This window comes from Eupeodes corollae, chromosome 1 (assembly GCF_945859685.1).
Source record: "Eupeodes corollae chromosome 1, idEupCoro1.1, whole genome shotgun sequence".
NCBI classification, from domain to species: Eukaryota; Metazoa; Arthropoda; class Insecta; order Diptera; family Syrphidae; genus Eupeodes; species Eupeodes corollae.
Window position 1 is genome coordinate 51543825 of NC_079147.1, and position 23030 is coordinate 51566854.

The 23030-nt window shown below is 34.6% G+C and overlaps 2 protein-coding genes across 2 annotated transcripts in view; one reads left to right on the forward strand and one right to left on the reverse strand.

The window, feature by feature from the left end:
* The window catches only part of LOC129939506 (Golgi SNAP receptor complex member 1), a 261115-nt gene that overhangs the window by 101102 nt on the left and 136983 nt on the right, over positions 1 to 23030 (reverse strand). The window lies entirely within an intron of this gene.
* On the forward strand, positions 14038 to 15408 carry LOC129939503 (uncharacterized). The gene is made up of 2 exons (XM_056047536.1): positions 14038 to 15128; positions 15190 to 15408. Exons 1-2 carry the CDS (start codon positions 14051 to 14053, stop codon positions 15192 to 15194), a joined length of 1083 nt encoding a protein of 360 aa, XP_055903511.1. The 5' UTR covers positions 14038 to 14050; the 3' UTR covers positions 15195 to 15408.

Consider the following 23030-nt stretch of genomic DNA (forward strand, 5'->3'; position numbering starts at 1 on the left):
ATTGATCAGGAGATTTCCATGTCCCCTTGTGGATATTAAGATGCGTGAACTGCGTACTAGCTACCAGAACGTCTCGCCCCGCAGCGAAATCGACCAGCCTGAATCCGTTGTCGGAGGTAGTGTCGTGCAGGCTGTATCTCCCGATTATGCCACCAAAGATGTCTTCTCTTCCTAGCTTGGCATTAAAATCTCCTAAGACAATTTTAATGTCATAGCCAGGGCACTGCTCATATGTCTTGTCCAAGAGCTCGAAGAACATATCTTTGGTGTCTTCGTCTTTCTCCTCTGTTGGGGCATGCGCGCATATTAGGCTTATGTTGGCGAATTTAGCCTTGATGCGGATTGTCGTGATGCGCTCGCTCACACTGTTGAAACTCAAGACTTTTTGCCTGAGCCTAGTTCCAAGAACAAATCCACACCCAAATAGACGCTGTCTTTGTTCTCGGTAGCAGTCGCCGTAGTAGATATCGCAGTCTTTTAGTTTACGTTTACCCGATCCATCCCATCGCACTTCTTGGATGGCTGTAATATCTGCCTTGCAGCAGTTTAGGGCTTCCGCTAATTGTTCGGCTGCACGTGGTCTGTTAAGGGACTTAACATTCCACGTACATATCCGAAGTTCGTTGTCCTTATTTCGTTTGCGTGGGTTGTCAACAGTGAATCCGTCCGTATCCGAGGCTTGTTGTTGCTTCGAAACTATGATGTTTTTACGTGGCCAGGAAGTCACCTCGACGGCACAACCCCCAATCTGGAGGGCCAGATCCTTAGTATAACTCCAAGGAAGGGGAGCCGGATGAACCGCTCCTTATAGGCCTGGGCTCCGAATATGTCGAAGAAGCCCTATAAGGTGTTCACTAAGTAGTTCGACCTTACTGGAACTGTAGACGCCACCGTTGATTCTATCTCGAGAATTCGTCCGCTGCCGCCTGGATAAGGAGAGGTGCCTTAGTGGGAACACCTCTCTCCCCTCTCTCGTTTGCTGCCCCCAACAACTTTCCACTGGGGTTGGAACCCCATCTCCAGTTGAGGTACTAGGCACCCGATGTTCACCGCGGGGAGGTGAGAGTAGGAGTTGATAGACAGAGGTGGCTTTTGAGAAAAACCTGTGGACGCTTGTGTCCTCTTGAATGCACATGTCTACCATTTGAACATCGCCCTGACTTGAAACCATCCAATAAAACATGTATTGGATAGCTCTCGCTATAGCCCACCTTTCCTGAAATTAAGTGGCTTTCTTGGCTCTCCCTTTGTGTTTTTTTTCCAAAACCTCTCTGTATCCTTGAGGTAGTTGAATAAGACATTTGAACTTCTTCTAATTTCTATATATAAATAGGATGGTTTTGCCGAGATACCGGTGAGCTCGAATTCGGCCTATTTCCTCCTTGGTTGGAACCTTAACTCTGATTTAAAAAAACCGCTAATAGGTAAATTTAGATTTTGCCAATATTCATATGACACAAAAAGAGGTACTTTTTAGGATCATCTTTGTAAAAACCGTCATAAAACTTGTATTTATCAATTTAATTGAAAAATTTGTACTTGCAATATAAATTTTATACATACCTCATTCATTCAAATTTTTTTTTTAAAAAACCCTAAGGATTTAAGAATGATGTTCAAATGGTAGACATGTGCATTCAAGAGGACACAAGCGTCCACAGGTTTTTCTTAAAACCAACCTCTGTCTATCAACTCCTACTCTCACCTCCACGTGGTGAACATCGGGTGCCTAGTACCTCAACTGGAGATTGGGTTCCAACCCCAGTGGAAAGTTGTTGGGGGCAGCAAACGAGAGAGGTGGGGAGAGGTGTTTCCACTAAGGCACCTCTACTTATCCAGAAGGCAGCGGAGGAATTCCCGAGATGGAATCAACGGTGGCGTCTACAGTTCCAGTAAGGTTGAACTACCTAGTGAACACCTTATAGGGCTTCTTCGACTTATTCGGAGCCCAGGCCTGTAAGGAGCGGTTTTATCCGGCTCCCCATCCTTGGAGTTATACTTAGGATCTGGACCTCCAGATTGGGGGTTGTGCGTCGGGGTGACTTCCTGGCCACGTAAAAGCTTTCAAAGTTGCGAAGCAACAACAAGCCTCGGATATGGATGGATTCACTGTTGACAATACAAGCAAACGAAATAAGGACAACGAACTTCGAATATGCACGTGGAATGTTAGGTCCCTTAACAGACCACGTGCGGCCGAAGAATTAGCGGAGGCCCTAGAACGATATAAAGCAGATATCACCGCCATCCCGGAAATACGATGGGAAGGGCCGGGCAAAATGAGGATGAAAAACTGCGATATCTACTATGGTGACTGCTACCACGAAAACCAACAGCGCTTATTTGGATGCGGATTCGTCATTGGAGCCAGACTTATGCAAGAAGTCTTGAGCTATAGGTGCATCAATGAGCACCTCATGACCATACGCATCAAGGCTAAATTCGGCAACATTAGCCTGATATGCGCGCACGCCCCCACAGAAGAGAAATACGACAACACCAAAGATATGTTCTTCGAGCTCTTAGACAAAACATATGTATGAGCAGTGCCCTAGCTACGATATTAAAATAGTCCTGGGCGATTTTAATGCCAAGCTAGGAAGGGAAGACATCTTTGGTGGAATAATCGGGAAGAACAGCCTGCACGACAACACTTCCGACAATGGATTCAGGCTCATAGATTTTGCTGCGGGGCGAACCGTCATGGTAGCCAGTACGCGTTTTCCACACCTCAACATCCACAAAGGAACTTTTACTTCTCCAGATCAATCTACCGTCAACCAGATTGACCATATTGCGATCGACGCCAGACACGCTTCCAGCATTATGGATGAAGGAACTTTCCGAGGAGCTAACATGGACTCGGACCACTACCTCGTTGTAGCCAAGGTAGCACTTCGGATTTCCAGACCCAAGGCAAAACAGGGAGGTGCTGGGAGAAGATACAACGTCGAACGGCTACAATCGCCAGAGATCGCCAAATTCTTTTCCGACCGAGTGACAAGTAACCTATCTCGAAGTTCTCTGCCGCCAACACAATGTATCGAAAACCAGTGGCAACATTGCCAAGATGCAATCGAGAAGCCACCTCTGATGTGCTGGGTTTCAAACAGCCACCAACAAGGAACCCCTGGTTTGATGAGGAATGTCGGCAGGCAAATGCAGCCAAACAACAGGCACGCAAAGCGGCGCTGCATAAAAGGACGAGAGTTGCTCGTGAGCTCTATGAGAGGGAGAGGCGAGAGGAACGCCGACTTCTCAGAAGGAAAAAGAGAGGGCATGAGAAGCGTGCGGTCGAAGATGTTGAGAGGTATAAAAGCAGGAATGAGGTTCGAAAGTTTTATGAACAGGTGAAACGAAATTCACAGGTACATAAACCTAGAACCGAAGGCTGCAAAGACGAAAGTGGAAACATCATAGTGGAACCGCAGTCAATGCTGAGGATATGGAAGGACCACTTCTGCAGACTGTAAAACGGCGATGAAGAACTGAATTCCGCTGTCAGGCAGGATGATCCATTCAATATAGACGACAATCCCGTCCTCCCGACTTAGACGAAGTAAAGATTGCCATATCTAAGTTAAAGTCTAATAAAGCCGCTGGAGCAGATGGCTTGAATGCCGAGCTCTTTAAAGCAGCTGGCGATAAGTTGGTTAGGAGCATGCACCAACTTATCTGTAAGATATGGTCGGAAGAAAACATGCCCGATGAATGGAACCTCAGTATTGTTTGCCCGATCCTGAAAAAAGGAGACCCTTTAAACTGCACCAACTATAGAGGAATAAGTCTACTTAACATCGCCTATAAAATCTTCTCTGCCATAATATGTGAACGTCTAAAGCCCATCGTCAACAACCTGATAGGTCCTTATCAGTGTGGTTTTAGACCAGGAAAGTCCACAGTTGATCAAATATTCACATTACGGCAGATCCTGGAAAAAACTCAAGAGCACCAAATCGACACCCACCATCTTTTCATCGATTTCATATTTCGAAAGCTGTCAAGTTTCTTTCGTCGCAAAGCAATTTTTCCCGCGGCTATTTTAATTTTTAATTTTTGTATAAATTAAAGTAAACGAACAATTCATAAATTTCATTTAACAAACGAATTAAAATAAGATCTCTCGTTCAACTAAAAAAAAAATACAAAATTCCTTAAATTACGTCTTAAACACCAAATTCACAAAAGTGCTGATGTCAGGCTCAAACAAGAGACCTTTGGAAATGTCACCGGAACAATTAAACGCTAATAAAAAAAGCAACTGTGATACCATGTCGGTCGCCGAAATGTCTGTGCCTGCACTAGAAAATTTGCTTGTTACTCTACTTGAAAAAAAAACTATCTGATCTCCCAAAAAAGAAGGACTTTGATAGTATGTTTCAGCAGATACATAATCTACAAACTCAAAATGAACTTCTTTCTAATGAAGTGTTGGCTGTCAGAGAAAAAAACATCATTTTGGAAAGAAAAATGGACTACATGGAAAAGCAATACAAATCCAATCACATCATTTTTTCTATACCAAATAATTTGAAAGAGAACCCAACAGAAACAATTAATCGATGCTCGAATCAAATTTTAGACCGCCAAGACATAACCTTCGAAGACGTCACAGAGCTCCCTTCAAGAGGAAGTCAAACTCGGTTGCTGGTGAGAACAGGAAACAACAAAATAACCTCACAAATCTTCAAAAATTCTGGCAGATTGAAGGGAACCGGTGTTTACATAAATCCTGACTACACACGAGATGACCAGAAAAAACGTCAAATTTTGTTGCAAATAAGACATGCTATCAAAAAAAAACACCCATCGGCTAATCCTCTGGTCCGTGGCCTCAAACTGCAAGTAAACAATAAAACCATAAACTGCGCACATGATGGAAAACTTTATTGTGACAAGGATGGAGGTACTGAGAGAGATATTTGGAGAATTACATCTTGATGAGTATAAAAACAAAAATAAATCAAATCTTTCGAATACTCAAGTCAACTCGTCAAACGAAAATTCACGATCAACAAACTTCATGTCAACGTCAACAGCAGCTGTCACTCCAGGGATGTCATCAACTCTGCCATCCGGCAGCCACCAAGAAAAACAATGAAAAAGTGTTGCCGTCTGTCAAAAAGCAAGTAGTACCAACAAAAGTAGTAAAGTAAATAATAGCGAAAAAAATGAAATTATAAATATTAACTTATTAGCTTATAATGTTGCTGGGCTTAGTAACAAATTATTATTTGTAGATTTTTTCAATTTTGTAAAAAAACATGATATATTTTTTCTGTTCGAAACATTTATAACGAGTGAAAAATTTGAACAATACTCTAAATATTTCTCTGGATTTGAATTGCGTTGGGTATCAGCAATACAGTCAACTAAATTTGGAAGAGCTAGTGGTGGACTTTTATACGGTTTTAAAAAGGAAAAAATTAACGCTGTTTTTGTAGATGTCAACAACATACCTTGTGTTAAAATACTTTGCACAAACTTAACTTTTTTTGTATTACCCACGTACCTTAATTGTAATAATTGGGAAAATGACTTTTTTGCTCTAGAAGACGTTTTAAATTCTTCGCTTGTCCAAAATGTTTTGCTTATAGGAGACGTTAACGCCCGAATAGGTTCAAACCAAATTATTCCAGCAAATTTCCATCTGAATTCAATACCTTCCCAGTTTCTTGAAACCCGATCTTCTAAAGATAAAACAATTAATAAAAATGGACGTCTATTTTTAGATTTATGCCAAACACATGATCTGTTTATCCTTAACGGTTGCTCCAATCATGATAGTAATGGGGAGTTTACTTTTATAGGGGGAGCGGGAAAATCAGTGATTGACTTTTGTACTGCATCAGCGGAATGGAGAAATCGTATTTTGTCTTTTAAAGTTGAGTCACAGATTTTCTCTGATCACATGCCCTTGGTTGTCCAATTTACACTAAATAAAATCTCAAACTCAAATTACTCAGAAATCACCCTACCACCCAAAATTATTTGGAAAGAAAGTAAAAAAGAAAACTACCAAACAAAAATTTTGCATGAACTTCAGAAACTAACTGATACTTCTTTAGTTTTCGATACAAGTTCAAGACTAGACTCTCTTTGTAAATGTATAAAAGTTGCTACCTATATAAGAAACAACAGAAAAATTGTCAACTTCAAACAAAAATGGTTTGATAAGGACTGTTTGAATGCAAGAAATAATTCCTTCGATCTTTTAAAGAAATCAAGAAAACAAAATTTAAATGAAACAGCCACCAAACAGTATATTTCAGCAAATAAAGCTTACAAGGATTTGTGCAGATCAAAACGCCAGGAATATTATACATTAGTAGCACACGAACTTTCAATGATCAAAGATAGTAAAAGTTTCTGGAATAATATAAAAGAATTGAAAGGATCTAAGCTTATTTGCGGAACAAACTTGAAAGCGAGTTGTCTAGCTGATTATTTCAAAAATTTACTCAATCCTGATCCAATCTCGAATCATTTTTCTTTTGCGGAACCTTTAATTTTAGATCAAACTCTCGATTGTCAAATTTCAATAATTGAAATCCAAACTGCAATCCATTACGCAGCGAACAACAAAGCCCCAGGTCCTGATAGAATAAGCAATGAGTTTTACAAAAATGCGCCTGTTGATTTTGTATATGAAATTCTTCACCTTTTTAATAATATTTTCAATACCGGAAAGGTTCCACAAGCTTTTCAAGATTCTCTGGTCTATCCAATTTTTAAAAAAGGCGATGTTAACCTAGCAAATAATTATAGAGGGATATCGTTTATGAATTCTATTGCGAAGCTATTTGCATCTGTACTCCTTAGTCGCATCAACATTTGGTTAGCAAATAATGAAGTGCTTAGTGAATACCAATCAGGTTTTCGTAAAGGCTACTCCACAGTTGATAACATTTTTACATTAAACTCAATTTCGCAGTATTTCCTTCGGCAAAAAAGAAGTTTGTACATATTTTTCGTGGACTTTAAAGCTGCTTTCGATTCGATAGACCGACAAGCATTATTTTATAAGCTATCACAAAAAGGACTGTCGACGAAACTTCTTTTGGTCCTGAAAAATATGTACAAAAATACTCGCTCAGCGGTTTGGGATGGGAAAGATATGTCTGAATGGTTTGAGACTACATCTGGTGTCAAACAAGGTTGTCTTTTAAGTGCAGTTCTCTTTGCTATATTCATTGATGATATATCAATGTATCTGCCCGCTGGAATAAGTTTTGCAGGTCTAAACGTTAAGGTACTCATGTACGCAGATGACATTGTACTTTTAGCAGAATCGCCTCAAAGTTTACAACTTATGATAAATAAGCTAGTTGATTTTTGTAGAGTCTGGAAATTAACGGTAAATCTAGAAAAATCTAAAGTAATGATAGTAAGAAATATACAATCAAAACTTAAATCGAATGAAAAGTGGTTCTTTAATGGTGAAGCCATTGAAATAGTGACAGAATACAAATACCTTGGAATACTTTTGAAATCTAATATGAAGCTAACCTCACATCTCGAAAAAAAACTGATTGCATCAAAAAGTATGATTAACGCGTCATGGAAAGATGTTATGAGCAGTAAAGATGTACCAACCTCAGCCAAGTACAAGGTATTTTATGCTGTAATGTGTTCCGTTATGTGCTACGGTTGTCAAACATGGGGATATCAGTCACACGAAGAAGTAGAAAAACTTCAACGTTACTTTCTCAAACGGCTTTTCTTCTTACCATCCAATATTCCAAACTATGTTCTTACACTTGAAACCGGCCTTCCTGCTCTTTTTATTCATACTCTAAAACTCCACTTTGACTACATTTTGAAAGTACTGGCATATACACCAAATAGAATTCAATTGTCAATAGCAAAGTACATCATCGATAACAAAGTGGAGTGGATAGGAGAATGGAGAGAATGGGCAACGAAGTGTGGAATTGAGCTAAATTTTCAATATACTAACATAATCTTGCTAAAAGAACAACTCTACGGGTTATTACAGGCTGTCGACATCTACCAGCGTAATGAAAATTTACAAAAAATGTCATCTTCAATCAACAGAGTCATTTACCCCGATTTAAATCACAATATTTTAAATAACTATTTTAGTGATGAATACAGTACAAAGGAAATTTCTTTAATCTGTAAAGCAAGAAGTGAGCAACTTAATTTAAACGGCTCACCCTATAAGGGTTCACCCACTACACATTGCACCCTTTGTAATTTGAATTCAAAAGAGGATACTTTTCATTTTTTATCAATTTGCCCAGTCTATAAAGAACTTAGAGTCCTCTACTTCGGGAAACCAACTTTAACTATGGAGCAAACGTTAACAATTTTAAACGGTGAAAATTGGAAAAACCTAACCATTTATCTTGAAAAATCAATCTGTTACAGAGAAATGATTATAACAGAATTTTCTTAATACTTAAATTAAAAACAGTACAATTATATATCATGTTTTTATAATTACTAGTATATTATTGTTGTATATTATCTATTTTTTTAATTATTATTTTAAATAACTAAAATTTTGTTTTAACTAAACTAAAAGTCTGTACATAATGCTTAAATTAATGGGTTCAAAAACCCGTATTTTTGTTTTAGCCAAACTAAAAGCTCTTTTTTTTTGTAATCTTGAAACCAAGTTTTACTCAATTTTATTTTTATTTTTGTTTTTACCAAACTAAAAGCTGTTAATCCATATGTCCAAAATATTATGTATTATCTAATAAGTAATTTATTTTTGTTTTAGCTAAACTGAAAGCCCTATTTGCATATTTATATAATTTTTGCAATTGTTCATTTACATTTTGTTAAATAGTAAACATTTTCTTTGTACACAATTTGAAAACACATAGTCAATCTGGCAGACGGCATTGCCACCGCCAAAACACTTTTATTACCAAATTTAAATGTTATTCAATTGTAACGGAAACTATTGTATTTAACAATTTTAAGTAATAAAAAACATCTATCTATCTATCTATCTATCTATCATCGATTTCATGGCCGCATATGACAGCATCTACAGGGACGAGCTGTATAGAGCCGTGTCTAGTTTTGGCATCCCTGCCAAACTCGTCCGTTTGTGCAGGATGACCATGGAGAATTCACGCTGCTCCATAAATAGGAAACAACTTAACAGAACCTTTTGATGTCAAAAAAGGTTTTAGACAAGGTGATGCGCTGTCATGCGATTTTTTTAACATCGTGCTTGAAAGAATAGTGCAGAGCTCACACGTCAACACTAGAGGCACTATCTTTCAAAAGTCTGTCCAATTACTGGCATATGCTGATGACATTGACATAATCGGAAGAACTCAGCGTGATGTCGATGGGGCTTTTGTGAGTATTGAGGCAGAGGCGGCAAAAATGGGTTTAACGGTTAATGAGGGCAAAACAAAGTACATGCTGTCGTCTAGAAAGGACATACAACACCGACGTTTTGGTCAAAACGTCACAATCGACAGACGTAACTATGAGGTAGTCAAGGACTTCGTCTACCTAGGCTCCGCTGTAAACGCAGAAAACAACACCAGCGCTGAGATCAAACGCAGAATAACTCTTGCTAACCGCTGTTTCTTTGGACTAAGAAAGCAATTGAGTGGTAAAGTCCTCTCTCGAGGGACCAAAGTGTTGCTATATAAGACCCTTATCATCCCCGTCCTGCTATTCGGTGCAGAAGCATGGACCATGACAAAAGCGGATGAAAGCACCTTGGGTAGCTTCGAGAGAAAAGTTCTTCGTGTGATCTACGGTCCCGTACAGCGACGTATACTTAGCAAGAAGAGTAAAAGTCCAACTAAGACTAAGATGGCTGGGTCACGTAGAGCGCATGGAAACCAATGCTTCGGCCCGGAAAGTCTTCGAATCCGCACCCACAGGACAGCGCAGTAGAAGAAGACCGCGGATCAGGTGGCGCGCACAAGAGGAAGGTGACCTCACCCAACTTGGAGCGCGAAACTGGAGACATCTAGCTAGGGACCGAGCTATATGGAGAAGTTTGTTGGGTGAGGCCCTAGTTCACACAGGACTGTAGCGCCACCTTAAGTAAGTAAGTAAGGATTTAAGAATTATCGGCAAATGAAAAACCAAAAAAGGTTGTCCCTATCCATGTGACACGCAGTGTAGACACAAAATAAATTGATTTATTTTAAACATGGAAAACCCCATTAAACACTTTGCAGCTCAGCTTTTAAGTAAAACACACAATAAATATTATTTTAATGAAAGTATTTTTTATTTAACTATTTAATGTATATCATTTTCAATATATGTATATATATTGTACACATTATTTTTTAACAATAGTAAGTACATTAATTAATAATATGTTTTCTTGAATTTATGGTATGTATTTTTGTAATATACTCGTACTAGGTCAAATTTATTTTTTATTTTTATTTTATTATTATTATTTTATTATTTATAAAAAAATTGTTTTATGTATGTATATTAGCAAAGAATTGTTTGTTTTATAATAATTTAACTATTTATCATATATTTTTTTGTTTTGTTTATAAATTTCATGCATTCATGCATCATGCACCATATCCAGTTTTATTTTGTTGTTGTTGTTGTTGTTTTATTTTAAATTTCTATTTTTTGTTAAATATATATTATTATAATATTTAATTTAATTTAAATATATTAAATAAAATAACTATCATTTTACTATTCATCTATTTATTTATAATTTCTAAATACCCATGGTCAATGGAATTTTAATTTCAAAAATTGAAACTCAATATTGTATAAACAGAGAGATTTTTTAATTACATATTAATTTATATATAATTAATGTTTTTTTGTTTAAATCAAGCAACAAACTGAGTTAATATTATTTGCCTTACATTTGACATCTTTACATGTTCTTTTTTAAAGAATTGTGTTTTAATTATTCGTTGTATTTCTCAATCAGTTTAAAAAAATTATTTTCTTAAAAAGTAGATAATAATTGTTTTTTTGTTTGTTTTTTTTTTTTTAATTTAAAATTATGCTGGTTTGCAATAATTTCAATTATTATGTCACAATATTTGTTGTAATATGTATACGTTTATATATGTTTTAATTTGCAAAAATGCACACTTTTTTTTATATATATTTGTATATATATGTATGTATGTTATGTATGTATATATGTATGTATTATTTATTTATTTTATTATGTATTGTATAACAAAAAATTATTTCCAGAACAGAATTAGCCAACAAAATATTTAAAATTTTCTTTTTTTAAATAGCTACGAATTTGACTTAAAAATCTAATAAATATTAAGGCAATACACTGGAATATGCTATTAAGACGTTATTTTGTTTTGTTTTCAATTTATGTAATTTAAAATGTTTAATTATGTTTTTTTTTAATGTTTTGTTGTTTTTTTTTGTTTTTTAATTTCAAGTAACCGTATAATGCTTAAAAATTAGTAAGTAAATTTATATTCAAAATTTAATTAACTCTTACTTATTAAGTTTGTTTTAAAGCTTTCTTTAAATCTAAAAAGAGTCGTGTTTTTTTTATAATAATATATAATAAACAAATATTGTTCACATAAATATATATAAAACAATAAAATATTTTTTTTTTTTTTTCTCTAAATTTGATTTATAGCATATTTGCGATATTTTTATTTTTTGAATAAGTTGTAAGAAGTTTGTTTTCGAGAAAAGAGTAGAAACTTAGTAAGAGTAGAAATTGTTCTACTTTAGGTACGCTCCCTTACAAAATGTGTACTTTTATTTTGTTTTGTTTTTAATTAAAGGAACATATTAATATTTGTTTATATATTTTATTTCTTTTTTTAATTTCTATTTTTGTTTGTTGTTTTTTTTTTAATGGTATAACAATTATGGCATATTTTGATAAGTAAAATAAAGTGTACCTATACGTATTTTATTTATATATTATATATGTATTTGTCTTGTGCAACTAAATCTTAAATTTAATAATATTTAGTAACATATTAAAATAAAATATATTTTGATAAATTATTTTCAATGGTAAATCTTATTCACAATTGGTCCACTTTAAAAGTTTCATTGAAAACAAACTTAATTAGGAAATTAAACTTTTGTAAATCATTACTTATTATAGGTAATTAAAGTTAATTAAAATAAATATTTGTATATAAAAAGCAACAATGCAGATAATTAAGTTTGGGTGGCAATTATTTGATTATGATTTTTCAATTTTTTTGTTGTTAAATATTTTTTTTTAAAATTAGTTTTTCATAGTATTCACACAAATTGATTATAAATATATGATGAATTGAATTAATTTAAGTTGAAGGTATTTATAATATAAATGGAGTGGAGTAAATATTAATTTCACAATTTTTAGGAATTAAAACGATTGAATATGGTTGGTTGGTGCTTTGAAAAAAAAATAAGCAATTTAAACAAGAGGTGCATAAGAAAATATTATATTTTTCGATGTTTTTAAAAGATATCAATTAATTATATTGTAATTGTTTAAAAAATTAAAACACACAATAAGTAAAACCGAGAAGTTTATCTATGAAATTATAGGGAGAATTAATATTTTAAGAAGCAGAATTTTTGTGGGGAGCGCCCACTCAAAAATGTATCTCCACTTTAGGAAATCTTTTTATAAATATTTAAATTTATATTAAAGCAAATATTTTTGTAATATAAATACAAAAATTTGTTCATACTCATAGGCCCGCAACTTTCCATTTTTATTACAAAAATAATTTGTTTTTCTTTAGATAATGAATGTAATGTCAAATTTCCAAAATTAACCTGCAATTATACAGCCCTATTCTGCTATTCATCGGGGGGAATTTTTCTTGAATTTTCACTAATCATTATTCTACTATTCATTCGAAGTAAATCTGTGAAGTATGTCGGTAACGTCGGTAATATTGCTCTCTATTCTTTTATTCACGTGAACGCATTTTACTATACAATTCAGATCCGAATGTGAAATGTAGCGGATTTTTCATTTGATGTCTGGATTGTTAATTGTTGTTAGCAAAATGTACAGCTGTGTTCAAAATAATAGCAGTGCTTTTACAAAATTTGCTCAAGTATTTTTTTTACCATGCGCATACTGGTAATGGGCCCATTTCTCTACCGGTAAGTATAACAGGACATTAAAGATGATAAAATAATGAACTGGTTTGCAATTCATAACCGTTTACATTTGTAACCAGAGATCAAATGATCTTTACTCTCAATCAGGCTATTCAAAATAATAGGAGTGTGAGTTATATTGTACGTAAAAAAAAAATATCAAAAACTCGGCCGCTCGTTTGAAATTTGAAAGAAGCCATGCTAATTGGCCTGCAGAGAAATGGCGAAACATTTTGTGGACTGACGAGACCAAAATTGTTTTATTCGGTGGAACTGGCTCTAGGCAATACGTTAGACGTTCAGAAAATTCCGAGTTTAAGCCTCGGTACACCATTAAAACGGTAAAGCATGGAGATGCTAAAGTGATAGCATGGGGCAGTTTCTTATATGCTGGTGTTGGCCCCATACTTCAAATCATTGGCACGATGGACCAGCGCGTTTATGTGAATATAATATCCAGTGTGATGCTACCTTATGCGAGTTGGAATATGCCGGTTAAATGGGTATTTCAACAAGACAACGACCCGAAACACACCAGTAAGTATGCCAAGGAATAGTTTCGGGTCAATGGGGTTGAGGTCATGGACTGGCCAGCTCAGTCGCCTGACCTCAATCCCATAGAAAATTTATGGGCAGATGTGAAAAAGGGTGTTTCTCGACGAAGACCCTTGAATTCGAGGCGGTTGTGGGACGCAGTTGTAATAAGCTAGCTAATGTACACATACCTTAATGTAAAATAGTTAAGATTAAGAATGCAAGCATAATGTTAAGATTAAGAACGCAAACATAATGTATTCCTACACCTGAAAGAAGAAACTACTTTCTTGCTCTTGTCTGGATTAAGATCATTCTATTCTCGACCGCTGTTAAGATAAGATAACCTCATATAATAAGTTTGTATTTTATAATTAAATTATTAGTGTTTTATTTCATTAACAATTAACATAATTGTTACATGGTGTCAAAAGTGGGATACATACAAAAAAAAAAAACACTCAATAACAACAGCAACTACCGGAGGAGTATTAAACAAACAAAAGAAAAAGTATCGCGTCGCTGTACGTGTATTTTTTTTTTGTTACTTGGAAATCAACTTTTAGAATCAATGACGTCATCTGACCGCGTGCCTGCTGAGCTAGATTGCTCACATTTGGGGAAACAGTGGCCAAGCTGGAAACGTACATTTCTAATGTACATGATGGCCACAGGAAAAAACGAGGAAAGCGAAACAAAAAAAATTGCAACATTCCTATGGCTTATAGGTCCAGCTGCAATGGAAATTTATACCACGTTGTTCCCAAATGATGGCACAACTGATGGAATACTGGGAAATCAAAATGCTGTGGCTCCAGGAAACGAACAAGCAGGCGAAGGCGAGAATCAAGCAGAAGAGCGACAGTCACGCACACTTGAGGAAATCATAATTGCTTTCGACCGCTACTGCATTCCAAAAAAAAATGTAACAATGGAGACATTCAAGTTCAACCAAATATTGCAGAAAGAGAAGCAGTCATTCACTGACTTCGAAACTGAAATCAGGAAACAAATTCAGTTCTGCGAATTTGGTTGTGCTTGTGGTGTCTCCTACGAAGAAAAAATGATAAAGGACAGAATCATCATCGGGGTCTATGACAAAAAGCTGCAGCTTAAGCTCCTGGATGGGAGGGATGAATCACTGCAAAACGTGATTTCAGTTTGCAAGGCGTTCGAGGCAGCAAATGCTAACAAAGTTTTGCTTGATAGAGGTGCCATCGCTCAAAAGGCATACAGTGTGGAACAACAACAAATCAGCGCTATAAATCGACGATGCTACAACTGTGGGGACGACTTCACTCCTTCACATCTTAGAAGCTGCAAAGCAAACGGGGTAACTTGTCGATGTTGTGGAAAGCAGGGGCACTATCAAAGGTTGTGCAAATCAAAAGGAAAACAAGGGGAGCAAACTGGATATCATAAGGAAAACAAAAAGCCAGACAACTACAATAAAGGAAAGCCTTCGGTTCACTCTTTGCAATACTGGGGTGACTCATCAGGTAAATTACAAAGCAATGTTTTTGATAGTTCTTATTATTTAAATGAAAAATGTCACTATAGAATAAATTCGAATATCTTTGGAAAAAAAGAGCAATGGAAAAAAACATTCTTGATAGGGAATGAACACATCACCTTTAAACTTGACACTGGATCTGATGTCAATTGTATACCGGTTTATTTAACAAAAAAACTTGACATTGAATTAAAGTATAAAAACGAACTTAATAATTTGCTAATCTCTGATTACAATGGTAATAAAATTAATGTATTTGACATAGTAAAGCTTTCGTGTTATGATTTAGAAAAAAAAACTGAACACTCTTCTCACTTCTATGTCGTTGATGATAGTCATGAGCCATTGCTTGGCTTGGAATCGTGTAGGGAGTTTGGGTTGGTAAAACGAATTGATGTTGACGCTGTCATGTCTTCATCACTGGCATGCACTGAATTCATAAAAACTAATGGGGATGTTTTTGGTAGTGTTGGTAAGTTTCCGGGAACCAATTCAATTAAATTGAAAGAAAATTCTAGGCCATCGTTGCACTATAAAAAAAGAATACCACTTAGTCTACTAGATAAACTTAAAGCAGAAATTGAAAATATGTTGCGGGAAGGTATAATTTCTGTAGTAAATTATCCAACTGAATGGGTAAATAATCTTCAAATAGTAGAGAAACCAAATGGGAAGCTTCGGATATGCCTTGATCCAAAACCACTTAATAAATGTATTCAGCGCGAACATTTTCTAATTCCTACAATCGATGACTTCACGTCCAGGCTGGCAGGAAAACGTGTGTTTTCTGTATTGGATCTTTCTAATGGGTTTTGGCATATGCAATTGGATGAAGTTAGTGCTGATCTTACAACATTTATGACCCCATTTGGGAGATATAAGTTCAATCGTGCACCATTCGGACTTAATAATGTTCCTGAAATGTTCCAATGCAAAATGGTTCAAATATTTGGGGACATCCCAGGAACTATGATTTATTTTGATGATATAGGCATAGCTGCTGAAAATGAAAGTGAGCATGACAAAATAATGGGAATGGTACTAGAACGTGCGAGGGCTAATGGAATTAAGTTTAATCGAGACAAAATTCAGTACAGGGCAAACCAAATTAAGTTTATGGGACATATTTTGTCATATGGGAAAATTCAACCGGAAATCAAGCATCTCGATGCAATTTTAAATATGGAAAAACCTAAATGTAAGCAAGACATTATGCGATTATTGGGTCTTTTTAAATACTTAGCAAAATTTATTCCTAATCTATCAAAGCTTACTGCCAAGTTACGTGAACTTACTTATAACAACGTTGAGTTTAAGCTTACAGCTGAACATGAGGAAGAAATAAATAAGCTATTGGGGATTATAACTTCTGATCCCGTCTTAGCAATTTATGATGCAAATAATCCTGTCGTGATACAAACAGATGCGTCCAAGGATGGATTGGGTTGTGTCTTGATGCAACTAGGGCATCCTGTCGCATTTGCATCTCGCACATTGAGTACCAGTGAACAGAAATGGTCACAAATAGAGAAGGAGCTTTTAGCTATACTATTTGCTTGTACAAAGTTCCATTTTTTTGTTTATGGACGTGAATTTACAGTTCAAAGTGACCATAAACCACTAGAAACATTAGTCCGTAGAGACATTGATGGTGTATCACCACGATTGCAACGTATGTTTATGGCACTCTTGAAATACCCTAAAATGGAAGTAGTTTACAAACCTGGCAAAGAAATGCTGGTAGCAGACTGTTTATCGCGTGCACAACTAAGTTGCTGTGGGGAAATCGAAAACTTAATGGGAATAATTCACACTGTAACTAAGTCTGCATGCCTATCGATGGCAAACTATGACCTTTACAGTTCTGTTTTAAAACGTGATGAAGAATATTCGAAAATAGTCGGATTTATTCAAAATGGTTGGCCAAATTTCCATCATCTAAGTAAGTTAGGGCAAGAACTTCATAAATATAAGTCAGAACTACATTTTGAAAATGGATTACTGTTTCGTAACCATCGTTTAGTAATTCCAACGGAATTACAGAACAAAATTGCGAAGTGGATACACGCTCCACATTTGGGGATAGAAAAAACACTTGCTCGAGCAAGAGCGCACTATTTCTGACCAAACATGAGTGTTCACTTAAAGCAAATTGTAGAATCTTGTCAAATTTGTGAAAAATTTACGCGAAACATTCAAAAGGAAAAACTATTACAAGATGATCAACCTGAATATCCACTTCAAATCATTGCTATGGATTTATTTGAGTATGCGGGAAAAGACTTTCTGGCCATTATTGACGCATATTCATGCTTTGTAATAGTAGAAAATCTTAGTAACAAAACTTCAAGTCATATAATCGAGAAACTAAAGATTAATTTCAATAAAATAGGATACCCAACTATTATTCGTTGTGATAATAGTCCTTTTGCCTCCGGGGACTTTGAAAAATTTGCAGACAGTCACAACATAATCATGAGATTTTCAAGTCCACGGTATGCGCAAAGCAATGGGTTAGCAGAAAAGGGTGTAGCAATAGCAAAGAATATTCTTAAAAGGTGCTATGAAGCACAAGAAACAAAACATTTTCAGTATAGGTTGCTTGAGTACAATACCACGCCTGTGGCAAGCGTTGGACTTGCCCCAGTTCAATTAATTTTTGGCAGAATGGTTAAAACAAGAATGCCGATCTCTAGTTCCTTACTTCACAGAAATCACATAGATGAGAAGTTTGTTCAGACCAAATTTAAAGAAAAAAGGCAAAAGCAGAAATATTATTATGACAGAAGTGCAAAATCACTTCCAGTGCTTGAGTTGGGTGATCGTGTGATTTTTAAAAAAAATTCAAAAGAATGGTATTATGGAACAATAGTTGATCATGTAAATAATCGCTCATATATTATAAAAGATAGCTTTGATAATTATTTTAGGCGTAATAGACGCTTCATTGCTAAAACTAAAAATAATAATTTTAATGTTAGCGATATGATGTATGAAGAAAACATCAAACAAAATGTAACAAATCCAGATATTTTTAAAGAAATTCAAATTGTTCCTGAAGATAGAAATAATAAAAGAAATTCTCAATCTCTAAATAAGACTAAACAAATTGAATGTAATGTGGATGATTCACAACTACCAGTTTCATTTAATAATACAAGTACATCATCAGATAATGAGTATGAAACAGCTGATAGTAGTGAATCAGAATCAAACGAAAAATGTGGTTTTGAGACACCTGAAATTGCTGTAAATAAAGATAGTATACCAGTAATGGGTAATGAACAATACAGAACTAGTAGTGGAAGAACTGTACGTCCACCGCAAAGATACGGCTGGGACTGAAACCTTATATAGGTACATACATATATGTATATATAATTTCAAAAAAAAAAAAAAAAAAAATTATTAAAGAAAAAAGCGTGTAATAAGCTAGCTAATGTACACATACCTTAATGTAAAATAGTTAAGATTAAGAATGCAAGCATAATGTTAAGATTAAGAACGCAAACATAATGTATTCCTACACCTGAAAGAAGAAACTACTTTCTTGCTCTTGTCTGGATTAAGATCATTCTATTCTCGACCGCTGTTAAGATAAGATAACCTCATATAATAAATTTGTATTTTATAATTAAATTATTAGTGTTTTATTTCATTAACAATTAACATAATTGTTACAGCAGTCGAGGAAACATGGAACCAAATTCCAGTTGAACGTTGTCAGGCCCTTGTGAACTCTATGCCACGCAGATGTGCAAAAAATCTTAATATTGAATATTTTTTTTAGTTTTTTATACTTTTTTTTTGTTTACTCCTATTATTTTGAACAGTTCGTTTTGGCTTTATTTTGATAAAATTCATTTTTTTTACTACCTTATTTTTTTTAAACAAAGTAGTCTTTAAGCATAATAATAAAAGACTGGATTACCTATTTTGTCCAAAAGAAAAATTTAAAAAAACAATTTTAAAAAATTATACAACTTTTGAGTCACGGTTTAATCTAAAAACAACAGGCACTCCTATTTTTTTGAACACAACTGTAAGTAAAAACTAATTTATTGCTTGATTAAGAATATTTTTTTTATAAATAGAAGATTAGTATTAAACGACACTCAAGGAACAATTTGCAACAATAGTTTCTGTAATGAAATTAAAAAAAAGATATTGCAAAATATAATGCAAAACGACAATCCGAAGACCTCCGAGAAATGAGGAATAGCCTAAGAGACAGGTTGAACCTCCTGGGCCACCAATAAAAGATGTGGCTAAGTTTTTTTTTTACTTTTTAACATTTCTCTGTTTGAGGATTCTCTTATTTCTTTGTTTACAATTGAAATAAAAAGTCGAATAATGTCCATTTCCAAAAATTACACAAATTAAACAATTGGATTGATTAGACTTAATTTTTGTATAAATCAAAACAATTTATCCAACATTCTCAAGTTTGTCAATTGAACAGCTGTTTACGTGAATGTCAAATTAGTTTAGGATAATGTAGTTCACCTGATGGATAGCAGAGTGCAAAGGCAGTGTGAAAGGGAATCGAACGGGTGAATCAAATATGCGATCGACGTGAATAGCAGCATTTTACACTACATCAAAAATTGCACAGTGAAAATAAGTGGGTTTCCCTTACACTATGAACTTCCTACCACAAATCTGAGCTTATTGACTTTATTTGATAAAATTATAATGTATAATAGGAAATGCAACAAAACTGCAACAAAATGTTCGAGCTTTGCCTCATGATTTTTTTTACCGTTTGTAGAATTTTGCCAGGAATGTAAAAAAATTCCTAGTACATCAATCAAATGTTCGTACACGCTCTCTTCTCTAACAAAATGGAAATAACGGTTCTTTTTGAAATGTAAATTGTGTACTGTAATGATATTGAGAGATCTAGGCTCAGTATGGCGTTGTGTATTGAACTTTTCAATTGTTTTTTTTTTTTTTATTTTGCGAAGTTTTTTTGAAAATGGAGGCTTCTCATAAAAAAGGACCTCTTGAAGTAAGAAAACTGATTTTCAAACGAAGAAACGAGGGAAAAAGTTATGCTGAGATATCGTCAATTATTCGTAGACCAACGTCTACAGTTCAATATGTATTAAAAAATTATTTGTAAAACAAAAACGCTCATATGGAACGAAAAATTGAAAGAATGGCAAAGGCTAATCCCAAGTTAAGTGTTCCTAAAATAGTTGCTGACATTCAAGGAATTTATGGAATATTGCTTAACCCTCAAACTGTTCGGAAATTTCTGCATTCAAAGGGATATAATGGTCGCACGGTACAAAAAAAACCCTATATTTGAAAAGAAAACGTTTCAAAACGCTTTAACTATGCGAATGCATATGTTTCGAAACCTGGTGATTTTTGGAAGAATGTGTTATACCTTGACTAGAGCAAGTTTAATGTCTTTAGGTCGGACGGTCGCAGATTTGTGTGGAGGAAACCAAACACAGCATTAGATGTGAAGAATTTGCTGTCAACGGTGAAACATGGAGGCGGAAATGTTATGGTCTGGGAAGCTATGGGGTCCAATGGTGTTTTTATAGAAACAATAATGGATGCAAATAAATATTTACAAATTTTAAAAGAAAATTTGAAAGCTAGCGTTTTAAAAATTGGCCTCAAAAGACGACTTTTTACTTGTGCAAGACAACGATCCTAAACATTCATCTAGGATAGTTAAGGAGTGACTTCACTATAATGTAAAATTGCAATTGCCTCATCCTCCCCAATCCCCAGACCTTAACCCCATTGAGCATCTTTGGGTCTATTTAGAAAGAAAGGTCCGAGAATCAAAAATAAGTAATAAAAACCAACTAAAAGCCGGTATATTGGAAGAATGGAACAAAATTTTGCTTTCACGTGAATAGAAGAATACCGCGCAATATTACCGACGTTACCGACATACACAGATTCACTTCGAATGAATAGCAGAATAATGATTAGTGAAAATTCAAGTATAATTCTCCCCCGATGAATAGCAGAATAGGCCTGTAACATACATTTTAAGCCCAAAAAACCCAGAGGTCAAATAAAATGTCTATACTTTTGCTAAAAGCCTGCTTGTATGTAAAACGACAGTCATTGAATTTATTGAATAAATTAAATAAAAGCCATTTCAAATAGGAGAAATTGTTCCTTTGGCGTAGGATGACAGATGTCATGTGCATTTTCGGTCGATATAATTAGTACCAACATAACTATTTTTTGCTTTGTGTTAACGAATCATACAATTAAGAACCGAAAAAAAATAATGTTTAATGCAGCATTCTCCAATATCAAATCTAAAATTGATCTTGACAGAATAAGAGTTGTCAATTTATCATTTTGACGTTAGAAAAAAACCTATTTCAATAGTAGAATACCCAAAATGTGTTATTATTTTAACGAAAGAAAATGAATGCTTCTGTTTCTAATGTTATTTATTGTTAACATGAGAGCTTCTGGAGTTCCGGACTCTTCTAAGTTACTTGTTAAAAAAGACAGAGAGAAATTGTACAGGTTCAGGTGACATAAAAGGACTTGAATGCTAGGTTAGTTTTTAATATGCAATTTCCCAGTTTGTCAAAAAACTAGTTATTAGAAATTGGATGCGTTCAACCTCGTGTTGGATAGGGTATTTTGGATAGGTGGATTTTTAAATACATTGTTGAACGAGTTGGATAGCTGTCAAAAAATAAAAACAACTTTTAGCTTTTCACAAAAAGCAGAGAAAAATTTAAGCTTTAAAGTCAAAATTGTTGTAAGATAAAACATTTAATGGATAATTTAACTAATTCATCGGACGGTAATGAATTGATAGGTGCGTAAAAAATTAATAAATAAGAGATAACTTCTGTAATCTATGTTAAATCTCCTATTAGCTCAGTTGGAATTGCTTACGATTAATATTTAACTTGGGAAATCTCCGATTTTAAACGATTTACGTTTAACAAACAACTATCCCAACAGAAACGAGGGCTATTATGAAGGGACAATACCTAGAAATAGTTAGTCTATTATGTACAGAACATCCTTAAATACAACTTCAACTTCAACATTTTGTATCTTTTTGTTTACCAACAAATACAAAAAGCTAAAATCAATTTTCATGTTTCTTGAAATTCAACCATGTGTTTAATCAGCTGTTCTGTCAGATACCTACATACCCCAGAAATTCTTGGATACCTTTGGACACCTTTTTTGACATCTCAGCTGTTTTTGATCAGCTGTTATTTTACACGTAAAACACTGGCACTTAGATAGCAAGCAAGCTCAGCAAAATAACGATCCCAACGCGATCATTGGATGCAATACTTAAACGTCAAATTCAACAACTGTCATTTAGTACATTACAATATATAAATAAATAAACTTTAATTTAAATTTTTTATCTAGCAATAATCACATTTTCATTAATCAAATCAAAACAAATTTAGGGCCAGCTTCAAATGGTCAAAAAGTATATGGAAAGTGTTTAGAATAAATTTGAATATTTTGTTGTATTCATTCCAGTAATTGAGATAGTTTCTTAAATAATTCCATCATTTAGATACAAATAAAGAGACTCGACCGAAACCTTCGAAACCACCAGAGTACTTCAACAAGGCGATGTGCTGTCATGTAGCTGCTTTAATATTGTTCTTGCATATGAAATCGACATTGTGGGAAGAACCAAACGAGCAGTGACGGGTGCCTTCTCTAATGTCGAGTCTGAGGACAAAACGAAGTATTTACTGTTGTCAAATAGAGTCGATTCACACCGTAGGCTTGGTCAAAATGTGACGATTGACAGGTACAACTTGGAGGTGGTAAACGAATTTGTTTATCTGCGCACTGCCGTTAATTCTGCAAATTACATCAGCACGGAGATCAAACGCAGAATTACAATTGCAAT

Coding starts and splice junctions, on each gene's coding strand:
- LOC129939503 (XM_056047536.1), top strand. CDS start 14,051: ATGGTGTCAAAAGTGGGATACATACAAAAAAAAAAAACACTCAATAAC.